A 12,500-nucleotide genomic window follows, 5' to 3' on the forward strand; every position below is an offset into this window, starting at 1 on the left:
GGTGTTATGTTGTGTATAGGGTACTAGTTATCAGGAGGGTGGTATGTTGTGTATATAGGGTACTAGTTATCAGGAGGGTGTTATGTTGTGTATAGGGTACTAGTTATCAGGAGGGTGTTATGTTGTGTACAGGGTACTAGTTAGCAGGAGGGTGTTATGTTGTGTATAGGGTACTAGTTATCAGGAGGGTGGTATGTTGTGTATATAGGGTACTAGTTATCAGGAGGGTGTTATGTTGTGTACAGGGTACTAGTTATCAGGAGGGTGTTATGTTGTGTATATAGGGTACTAGTTATCAGGAGGGTGGTATGTTGTGTACAGGGTACTAGTTAGCAGGAGGGTGTTATGTTGTGTACAGGGTACTAGTTATCAGGAGGGTGTTATGTTGTGTATAGGGTACTAGTTATCAGGAGGGTGGTATGTTGTGTATATAGGGTACTAGTTATCAGGAGGGTGTTATGTTGTGTACAGGGTACTAGTTATCAGGAGGGTGTTATGTTGTGTATAGGGTACTAGTTATCAGGAGGGTGGTATGTTGTGTACAGGGTACTAGTTATCAGGAGGGTGGTATGTTGTGTATATAGGGTACTAGTTAGCAGGAGGGTGGTATGTTGTGTACAGGGTACTAGTTATCAGGAGGGTGGTATGTTGTGTATAGGGTACTAGTTATCAGGAGGGTGGTATGTTGTGTATATAGGGTACTAGTTATCAGGAGGGTGGTATGTTGTGTATATAGGGTACTAGTTATCAGGAGGGTGGTATGTTGTGTACAGGGTACTAGTTATCAGGAGGGTGTTATGTTGTGTATATAGGGTACTAGTTATCAGGAGGGTGGTATGTTGTGTATATAGGGTACTAGTTATCAGGAGGGTGTTATGTTGTGTACAGGGTACTAGTTATCAGGAGGGTGTTATGTTGTGTATAGGGTACTAGTTATCAGGAGGGTGGTATGTTGTGTATATAGGGTACTAGTTATCAGGAGGGTGTTATGTTGTGTACAGGGTACTAGTTATCAGGAGGGTGGTATGTTGTGTATATAGGGTACTAGTTATCAGGAGGGTGTTATGTTGTGTACAGGGTACTAGTTATCAGGAGGGTGTTATGTTGTGTACAGGGTACTAGTTATCAGGAGGGTGTTATGTTGTGTACAGGGTACTAGTTATCAGGAGGGTGGTATGTTGTGTATATAGGGTACTAGTTATCAGGAGGGTGTTATGTTGTGTACAGGGTACTAGTTATCAGGAGGGTGTTATGTTGTGTATATAGGGTACTAGTTATCAGGAGGATGTTATGTTGTGTACAGGGTACTAGTTATCAGGAGGGTGTTATGTTGTGTATAGGGTACTAGTTATCAGGAGGGTGGTATGTTGTGTATAGGGTACTAGTTATCAGGAGGGTGTTATGTTGTGTATAGGGTACTAGTTATCAGGAGGGTGGTATGTTGTGTACAGGGTACTAGTTATCAGGAGGGTGGTATGTTGTGTATATAGGGTACTAGTTATCAGGAGGGTGGTATGTTGTGTGCAGGGTACTAGTTATCAGGAGGGTGGTATGTTGTGTATATAGGGTACTAGTTATCAGGAGGGTGGTATGTTGTGTATAGGGTACTAGTTATCAGGAGGGTGGTATGTTGTGTATAGGGTACTAGTTATCAGGAGGGTGTTATGTTGTGTATATAGGGTACTAGTTATCAGGAGGGTGTTATGTTGTGTATAGGGTACAAGTTATCAGGAGGGTGTTATGTTGTGTACAGGGTACTAGTTATCAGGAGGGTGGTATGTTGTGTATAGGGTACTAGTTATCAGGAGGGTGTTATGTTGTGTATATAGGGTACTAGTTATCAGGAGGGTGTTATGTTGTGTATATAGGGTACTAGTTATCAGGAGGGTGGTATGTTGTGTACAGGGTACTAGTTATCAGGAGGGTGGTATGTTGTGTATATAGGGTACTAGTTATCAGGAGGGTGGTATGTTGTGTGCAGGGTACTAGTTATCAGGAGGGTGGTATGTTGTGTATATAGGGTACTAGTTATCAGGAGGGTGGTATGTTGTGTATAGGGTACTAGTTATCAGGAGGGTGGTATGTTGTGTATAGGGTACTAGTTATCAGGAGGGTGTTATGTTGTGTATATAGGGTACTAGTTATCAGGAGGGTGTTATGTTGTGTATAGGGTACAAGTTATCAGGAGGGTGTTATGTTGTGTACAGGGTACTAGTTATCAGGAGGGTGGTATGTTGTGTATATAGGGTACTAGTTATCAGGAGGGTGGTATGTTGTGTATAGGGTACTAGTTATCAGGAGGGTGTTATATGTTGTGTATATAGGGTACTAGTTATCAGGAGGGTGGTATGTTGTGTATATAGGGTACTAGTTATCAGGAGGGTGGTATGTTGTGTATAGGGTACTAGTTATCAGGAGGGTGTTATGTTGTGTATAGGGTACTAGAGCTATCAAGAAGACAGGTTACAGGAAGACAAGGGAAGGTGAGGTGGTGGTGAGGTCATGTGGGACGTGGCTCCGTAAAACAAACCAGCTACTAATGACAATGATTGAGGAGAGAGAAGCTAAGGGAGAGAGAGAAAGTTGATATATTGTATATATTATATGCTAAGTGTTAAATGGAGGGAGAGGGAAAGAGAGAGAGAGAGAGAGAGAGAGAGAGAGAGAGAGAGAGAGAGAGAGAGAGAGAGAGAGAGAGTTCAGCATCAGTCTCACCTGAAGACTTGTTCCTCATCAGGCGAATCAGAACCTCTGTCGGGTCAATCCCCTGGTCCTGGAGCTGGGCACGTATCTACACACACACACACACACACACACACACACACACACACACACACACACACACACACACACACACACACACGCACGCAGCTGAGCAATGGAGCAAACGGAGCAGCTGCATCCTACTTTCAAAATAGGGGTGCAAACGTATGTTTTTGACTTAGACTTCGCTGTAGCGCAGACTCTGACTGAGTAGCCCTCCATCAGCCTACCAAAGGTTGCATCTTAGCAGAAAACTGCCTGTCCGGTAACAATGAGTAGCTGGATGTCCGGTAACAATGAGTAGCTGGATGTCCGGTAACAATGAGTAGCTGGATGTCAGGTAACAATGAGTAGCTGGATGTCCGGTAACAATGAGTAGCTGGATGTCAGGTAACAATGAGTAGCTGGATGTCAGGTAACAATGAGTCGCTGGATGTCAGGTAACAATGAGTAGCTGCATGTCCGGTAACAATGAGTAGCTGCGTGTCCAGTAACAATGAGTAGCTGGATGTCAGGTAACAATGAGTCGCTGGATGTCAGGTAACAATGAGTAGCTGGATGTCAGGTAACAATGAGTAGCTGGATGTCAGGTAACAATGAGTAGCTGGATGTCCAGTAACAATGAGTAGCTGGATGTCAGGTAACAATGAGTAGCTGGATGTCAGGTAACAATGAGTAGCTGGATGTCAGGTAACAATGAGTCGCTGGATGTCAGGTAACAATGAGTAGCTGCATGTCCGGTAACAATGAGTAGCTGCGTGTCCAGTAACAATGAGTAGCTGGATGTCAGGTAACAATGAGTCGCTTGATGTCAGGTAACAATGAGTAGCTGGATGTCAGGTAACAATGAGTAGCTGGATGTCAGGTAACAATGAGTAGCTGGATGTCCAGTAACAATGAGTAGCTGGATGTCAGGTAACAATGAGTAGCTGGATGTCAGGTAACAATGAGTAGCTGGATGTCCAGTAACAATGAGTAGCTGGATGTCAGGTAACAATGAGTAGCTGGATGTCAGGTAACAATGAGTAGCTGGATGTCAGGTAACAATGAGTAGCTGGATGTCAGGTAACAATGAGTAGCTGGATGTCAGGTAACAATGAGTAGCTGCGTGTCAGGTAACAATGAGTAGCTGGATGTCAGGTAACAATGAGTAGCTGGATGTCAGGTAACAATGAGTAGCTGGATGTCAGGTAACAATGAGTAGCTGGATGTCAGGTAACAATGAGTAGCTGGATGTCCAGTAACAATGAGTAGCTGCGTGTCCGGTTACAATGAGTAGCTGTGTGTAGATAGTGAGAAATAATCAGCCTAATATTACATGATTAAATCTGTGAAATACAGTGGGGAAAAAAAGTATTTAGTCAGCCACCAATTGTGCAAGTTCTCCCACTTAAAAAGATGAGAGAAGCCTGTAATTTTCATCATAGGTACACGTCAACTATGACAGACAAAATGAGAAAAGAAAATCCAGAAAATCACATTGTAGGATTTTTAATTAATTTATTTTCAGATTATGGTGGAAAATAAGTATTTGGTCAATAACAAAAGTTTCTCAATACTTTGTTATATACCCTTTGTTGACAATGACACAGGTCAAACGTTTTCTGTAAGTCTTCACAAGGTTTTCACACACTGTTGCTGGTATTTTGGCCCATTCCTCCATGCAGATCTCCTCTAGAGCAGTGATGTTTTGGGGCTGTCGCTGGGCAACACGGACTTTCAACTCCCTCCAAAGATTTTCTATGGGGTTGAGATCTGGAGACTGGCTAGGCCACTCCAGGACCTTGAAATGCTTCTTACGAAGCCACTCCTTCGTTGCCCGGGCGGTGTGTTTGGGATCATTGTCATGCTGAAAGACCCAGCCACGTTTCATCTTCAATGCCCTTGCTGATGGAAGGAGGTTTTCACTCAAAATCTCACGATACATGGCCCCATTCATTCTTTCCTTTACACGGATCAGTCGTCCTGGTCCCTTTGCAGAAAAACAACCCCAAAGCATGATGTTTCCACCCCCATGCTTCACAGTAGGTATGGTGTTCTTTGGATGCAACTCAGCATTCTTTGTCCTCCAAACACGACGAGTTGAGTTTTTACCAAAAAGTTCTATTTTGGTTTCATCTGACCATATGACATTCTCCCAATCCTCTTCTGGATCATCCAAATGCACTCTAGCAAACTTCAGACGGGCCTGGACATGTACTGGCTTAAGCAGGGGGGACACGTCTGGCACTGCAGGATTTGAGTCCCTGGCGGCTTAGTGTGTTACTGATGGTAGGCTTTGTTACTTTGGTTCCAGCTCTCTGCAGGTCATTCACTAGGTCCCCCCGTGTGGTTCTGGGATTTTTGCTCACCGTTCTTGTGATCATTTTGACCCCACGGGGTGAGATCTTGCTTGGAGCCCCAGATCGAGGGAGATTATCAGTGGTCTTGTATGTCTTCCATTTCCTAATAATTGCTCCCACAGTTGATTTTTTCAAACCAAGCTGCTTACCTATTGCAGATTCAGTCTTCCCAGCCTGGTGCAGGTCTACAATTTTGTTTCTGGTGTCCTTTGACAGCTCTTTGGTCTTGGCCATAGTGGAGTTTGGAGTGTGACTGTTTGAGGTTGTCCTTTATACTGATAACAAGTTCAAACAGGTGCCATTACAGGTAACGAGTGGAGGACAGAGGAGCCTCTTAAAGAAGAAGTTACAGGTCTGTGAGAGCCAGAAATCTTGCTTATTTGTAGGTGACCAAATACTTATTTTCCACCATAATTGGCAAATAAATTCATAAAAATCCTACAATGTGATTTTCTGGATTTTTTTTCCTCAATTTGTCTGTCATAGTTGACGTGTACCTATGATGAAAATTACAGGCCTCTCTCATCTTTTAAGTGGGAGAACTTGCACAATTGGTGGCTGACTAAATACTTTTTTCCCCCACTGTAATCCCAAACTGTTTACAGGCCATTTAACGCCATTCTGCATTTTTGCCATCTATTTTCCCAACATCAATCGGCTAAATCACATTGTGATGTTTTCATAAAGTTAAAAAAGTAACAGTCCTGGCTGAGCCCCGTATGCGAGCGCACCGTGGCTGAGCGCACCGTGGCCGAGCGCACCATGGCTGAGCGCACCGTGGCCGCTTGGCGGTTACAGCGTAGCCAAAGCTGTGTCTGTATGCTCCAAATGAAAAAGCACAGGGTATTTGTATCTCGATAAAACAGCTCTGCTTGGCTTGGTAAGCAATGTTCCCTCTAAAAATGTTTCAACACTGAGCAAATTTCAGGTCTGCTGAGCGCAACCTTGAACGTTGTGACAATTCTGTGCGTTTACTGTGAACACTGAGGCTGTATCCGCTTTAAGTTACATTTATAACAGTGGCCAAGTAGGCTACTGTGGCTATTTGATCATAATGTAGGCCTACCAGAGTGGCCTACTATAAAAGACTATGGAGAAAATGCATCCCATAACATTTTAATATGGAACTAGCTGTTCTATCATTCAACCTACAGTAGCAGCCAATGTGTGGTGTTCAATGTAGGTCTACATTCCATGAGACTTAAAAAAACAAAACATGCAGGACTTGACATGAACCCGTTTATCCACTTGTCCTTCAGACAAGGAGGGGACCACTTTACAAAATAAAATGCATTATTATTCCCATACCATTATTACAGAGAATCAGACAAATTATGCTACCCTCTGTCTATTGGCTACTTAGCTTATTCAAGCCTGTCTCAAAATACACAAAAATAGCTCTTTACCTGACTGGCTTTTCAAAAGATGTCTAGAAAGGTACACAGTTTGTGCTCTTGTAGGAAGCAATCACTCGCCTATTGCTGACTACAAATGATCTATAACTGGGCTAATAACTCACTAACTACCAAAGGATATGAACAAATGATCTATAACTGGGCTAATAACTCACTAACTAGCAAAGGATATTAACTAAATGATCTATAACTGGGCTAATAACTCACTAACTAGCAAAGGATATTAACAATGTGCACACGTGGCTACATGCAGCTCTCTCTTTGATCTCAAAACAAGCGCATCTACTCACAACCACTCATGCTGTAAACACAGTCCAGTTCAAAGTAAATGGCACAGATCCATATATGGCAATTGTCTATTTGCTATATACAACGGGTGGGTCTAATCCTGAATGCTGATTGGTTAAAACCGCATTCCAGCCGGTGTCTATTCCACAAGTTGCCACCGGCTAAATCTATGACGTTAAAATGCCTATTTACTCTGTTCCATCTGACTGCGCAATCCACTGTCCCATCAGCCCAGGCAGCCACTTTATAAACTTGATCTCCACTATAAAAAGCATCTAGACATTATCTCACATTTCTTTTAGACTAACATTTAGTTTTCAACAGCAGAGATTTGTATAAACCTTGCTGTCGGTCTCTCCGACATTTGCAACATTGTTCAAATTCGATCTCCAGCTGTCCCATAGTAATGAATGTGTCAGGAGTCGAGACGAGACAGACAGACAGACAGACAGACAGACAGGCAGCGTTCCTCAGCCAGCCTAAATCATGAATCAGCTGGCATCATTTTTATGGATATATATAAAAAAAAGGTCAATTGAAAAAAGGTCAAACGAAACACAGCTAATTTGCTAATTGTCCTTCCAGCTTCAGGTTGAAGTGATTGTGTTACTGTAGCTGTGGTGTTGGCTAGCTCCTCTGAACAACAGTGTCCTGACCAGTGAGCTCATTTTCTATGCCAGGCGAAATCGCGCCTCATTAGCTCATTGTTACGGATGTATCCAAATAAATGTCACTAGAAAACAGCTTAAACAAACGCAAACGCAGATACTCTGGAGGATATATTGGCACGGTTTGCTGGCCCTCGACCATTATATCCTCCAAACACCGGCTTCTCTGGCATTATCACTTAAATAGGCCTACAGCAGCTCCGACTGGTTATGCCGCACCGGTCTGTGTAGAGTAGGGCTGAGTCGTGTCTGTCAATGCAATAGATTCCTACTCCGGTGTGTTCTGCCTACAACAAAATCTCTTGCATAGTTAGTTTTGTTTTCAGTATGTTGCATTAAAGGTGGCTAATATTGCGTTGATTTGATCACATTTGCCACAGTAAAGGGAAACGTTGATAGTGTTAACTAACAGGGGAAACTCTAGAGAGTTGAGTGAAGTTCAATCTAGTGCTTCTCTCCATGGGCTGATAGTTCTTCTGCGCTCTGCAGACTATGGTCATCATAGACCAGATTATGGTCATCACATACCCCAGGTGGTTCCTGGTGCCAGGTATTATGGTCATCATATATCCCAGGTGGTTCCTGGGCCAGGCTATAAAGTAATAAACCATGGCTAGCCGACAGTAATAAGCCATGGCTAGCCGACAGTAATAAGTCATGGCTGGCCGACAGTAATAAGCCATGGCTGGCCAACAGTAATAAGCCATGGCTAGCCAACAGTAATAAGCCATGGCTGGCCGACAGTAATAAGTCATGGCTAGCCAACAGTAATAAGTCATGGCTAGCCAACAGTAATAAGCCATGGCTAGCCGACAGTAATAAGTCATGGCTGGCCAACAGTAATAAGCCATGGCTGGCCGACAGTAATAAGTCATGGCTGGCCGACAGTAATAAGTCATGGCTAGCCAACAGTAATAAGCCATGGCTAGCCGACAGTAATAAGCCATGGCTGGCCGACAGTAATAAGCCATGGCTGGCCAACAGTAATAAGCCATGGCTAGCCAACAGTAATAAGCCATGGCTGGCCGACAGTAATAAGTCATGGCTGGCCGACAGTAATAAGCCATGGCTGGCCGACAGTAATAAGCCATGGCTGGCCAACAGTAATAAGCCATGGCTGGCCGACAGTAATAAGCCATGGCTAGCCAACAGTAATAAGCCATGGCTGGCCGACAGTAATAAGCCATGGCTGGCCGACAGTAATAAGCCATGGCTAGCCAACAGTAATAAGCCATGGCTAGCCAACAGTAATAAGCCATGGCTGGCCGACAGTAATAAGTCATGGCTAGCCAACAGTAATAAGCCATGGCTAGCCAACAGTAATAAGCCATGGCTGGCCGACAGTAATAAGTCATGGCTGGCCGACAGTAATAAGTCATGGCTGGCCGACAGTAATAAGTCATGGCTAGCCAACAGTAATAAGCCATGGCTAGCCGACAGTAATAAGCCATGGCTGGCCGACAGTAATAAGCCATGGCTGGCCAACAGTAATAAGCCATGGCTAGCCAACAGTAATAAGCCATGGCTGGCCGACAGTAATAAGTCATGGCTGGCCGACAGTAATAAGCCATGGCTGGCCGACAGTAATAAGCCATGGCTGGCCGACAGTAATAAGCCATGGCTGGCCGACAGTAATAAGCCATGGCTGGCCGACAGTAATAAGCCATGGCTGGCCGACAGTAATAAGCCATGGCTGGCCGACAGTAATAAGCCATGGCTAGCCAACAGTAATAGGCCATGGCTAGCCAACAGTAATAAGCCATGGCTAGCCAACAGTAATAGGCCATGGCTAGCCAACAGTAATAAGCCATGGCTAGCCAACAGTAATAAGCCATGGCTAGCCAACAGTAATAAGCCATGGCTGGCCAACAGTAATAAACCATGGCTGGCCGACAGTAATAAACCATGGCTGGCCGACAGTAATAAGCCATGGCTGGCCGACAGTAATAAGCCATGGCTGGCCGACAGTAATAAGCCATGGCTAGCCAACAGTAATAAGCCATGGCTAGCCAACAGTAATAAGCCATGGCTGGCCGACAGTAATAAGCCATGGCTAGCCAACACATCAGACATGGTGGGAATATCCAGCAGACAACATCAACATGGCAGCCAAAAGAGTTTGCTGCTGCTTGGTCCTTCCAAGACCAATCTATTGAGGCAAGATTGGGAAATTGACCTCAAAGTTATTTGTGACACAATGGGAGTTAATGATACATACAATTCTAAACGTGAAAGGTATTGACAGTTGATATAGTATGAGTTATATGCCAAATTATTATTGTTACGTATATTGGCAAAGAAAAACTTCCATCCTAACACACAAGTATAATGTGATACCATGTTTATAATTTGTCATAATTGTTTAATGGACATGGGGCTAACAGTAATGTATTTCATGCTAATAGGCCTACCCCAGGGGGGTCCTGGGATAATGTATTTCATGCTAATAGGCCTACCCCAGGGGGTTCCTCGGATAATGTATTGCATGCTAACAGACATACCCCAGGGGGTTCCTGGGATAATGTATTTCATGCTAATAGGCCTACCCCAGGGGGTTCCTGGGATAATGTATTTCATGCTAATAGGCCTACCCCAGGGGGTTCCTGGGATAATGTATTTCATGCTAATAGGCCTACCCCAGGGGGTTCCTGGGATAATGTATTTCATGCTAATAGGCCTACCCCAGGGGGTTCCTGGGATAATGTATTTCATGCTAATAGGCCTACCCCAGGGGGTTCCTGGGATAATGTATTTCATGCTAATAGGCCTACCCCAGGGGGTTCCTGGGATAATGTATTTCATGCTAATAGGCCTACCCCAGGGGGTTATTGGGATAATGTATTTCATGCTAATAGGCCTACCCCAGGGGGTTATTGGGATAATGTATTTCATGCTAATAGGCCTACCCCAGGGGGTTCCTGGGATAATGTATTGCATGCTAATAGGCCTACCGCAGGGGGTTATTGGGATAATGTATTTCATGCAAGGCTATACAGTTGTTAAAGCGTGAAATGTTGTCATGCAAATAAACCATGGCTAGCCAACAGTAATAAACCATGGTTAGCCAACAGTAATAAACCATGGCTAGCCAACAGTAATAAACCATGGCTAGCCAACAGTAATAAACCATGGCTAGCCAACAGTAATAAACCATGGCTAGCCAACAGTAATAAACCATGGCTAGCCAACAGTAATAAACCATGGCTAGCCAACAGTAATAAACCATGGCTAGCCAACAGTAATAAACCATGGCTAGCCAACAGTAATAAACCATGGCTAGCCAACAGTAATAAACCATGGCTAGCCAACAGTAATAAACCATGGTTAGCCAACCGTAATAAACCATGGCTAGCCAACAGTAATAAACCATGGCTAGCCAACAGTAATAAACCATGGCTAGCCAACAGTAATAAACCATGGCTAGCCAACAGTAATAAACCATGGCTAGCCAACAGTAATAAACCATGGCTAGCCAACAGTAATAAACCATGGCTAGCCAACAGTAATAAACCATGGCTAGCCAACAGTAATAAACCATGGCTAGCCAACAGTAATAAACCATGGCTAGCCAACAGTAATAAACCATGGCTAGCCAACAGTAATAAACCATGGCTAGCCAACAGTAATAAACCATGGCTAGCCAACAGTAATAAACCATGGCTAGCCAACAGTAATAAACCATGGCTAGCCAACAGTAATAAACCATGGCTAGCCAACACAACAGACATTGGAGATTATGATTATGAAAAAAAGCAAGTAGACAAGATCCTAAGTAAATCAAATGCAACAACACCTTTCATTTTTATTCTGTCTATTCCAATGTAAGATGACACAGTTACTGTCTATTCCAATGTGTGACGCCCCTCCCACTCTGTCTGCCGTATTCTCTCTTTGCTCTTGTTTCCTTATTAGGATGCCGGTGGGCGGAGTTGGGAGGGTCGTCAGCTACATGGGAAACACCTGGGCCGGGTGTGTCCCAGCATAAATGGACCTCTTCCACATTCATTGAGGAGACTCTCTCCAGGCAGATACTTCGACTGACTTTGGTTGTGGTATTTTTGTGGTTTTTTGGTTGTTTGCTTTGGCACCCTTCAACACCTTGCATTATTACATTTATGCATGCAAACACTCACTTACACTACTGATTACTGATTACACACACCATTGTTATTTGATTTAGTTTACTTTAGCTAATAAATATATACTTTGGGTATTCCTTGTCTCCACGTGTCTCCCTTTTGTTACGAACTTGAGCCGGTTCATGACAAATGTAAGATGACACAGTAACTGTCTATTCCAATGTAAGATGACACAGTTACTGTCTATTCCAATGTAAGATGACACAGTTACTGTCTATTCCAATGTAAGATGACACAGTAACTGTCTATTCCAATGTAAGATGACACAGTTACTGTCTATTCCAATGTAAGATGACACAGTAACTGTCTATTCCAATGTAAGATGACACAGTTACTGTCTATTCCAATGTAAGATGACACAGTAACTGTCTATTCCAATGTAAGATGACACAGTTACTGTCTATTCCAATGTAAGATGACACAGTAACTGTCTATTCCAATGTAAGATGACACAGTAACTGTCTATTCCAATGTAAGATGACACAGTAACTGTCTATTCCAATGTAAGACGACACAGTAACTGTCTATCTCCTCAACCCCCTTGTCATAACGACAGGGCCCATATGCTAACCGGTAGAGCGCCTAGGCTATGTTATCTCCTCAACCCCCTTGTCATAACGACAGGGCACATATGCTAACCGGTAGAGCGCCTAGGCTATGTTATCTCCTCAACCCCCTTGTCATAACGACAGGGCCCATATGCTAACCGGTAGAGCGCCTAGGCTATGTTATCTCCTCAACCCCCTTGTCATAACGACAGGGCCCATATGCTAACCGGTAGAGCGCCTAGGCTATGCCTAGATGAATGGTTGGAACACAATAAGATCCACTCCAACTGCAGTGATTAGACGACATTCTTCCCCACGCTCGCGTTGACACTCTTCT

The 12,500-nt window shown here is 43.7% G+C and overlaps 1 protein-coding gene across 3 annotated transcripts in view; it reads right to left on the bottom strand.

The window, feature by feature from the left end:
* The window catches only part of rbm10 (RNA binding motif protein 10), a 151,823-nt gene that overhangs the window by 91,883 nt on the left and 47,440 nt on the right, over positions 1-12,500 (bottom strand). For all 3 annotated transcript variants that reach the window (XR_006657375.1, XM_045207011.1, XM_045207010.1), the window contains exon 5: positions 2,716-2,791. Coding sequence is in view for 2 of the 3 variants with exons in the window: in XM_045207011.1 (XP_045062946.1) it covers positions 2,716-2,791 (76 nt within the window). In the remaining variant the exon portion in view is untranslated. The remainder of the gene's footprint in view (positions 1-2,715; positions 2,792-12,500) is intronic.

The sequence above is a fragment of the Coregonus clupeaformis genome, chromosome 24, assembly GCF_020615455.1.
Source record: "Coregonus clupeaformis isolate EN_2021a chromosome 24, ASM2061545v1, whole genome shotgun sequence".
NCBI classification, from domain to species: Eukaryota; Metazoa; Chordata; class Actinopteri; order Salmoniformes; family Salmonidae; genus Coregonus; species Coregonus clupeaformis.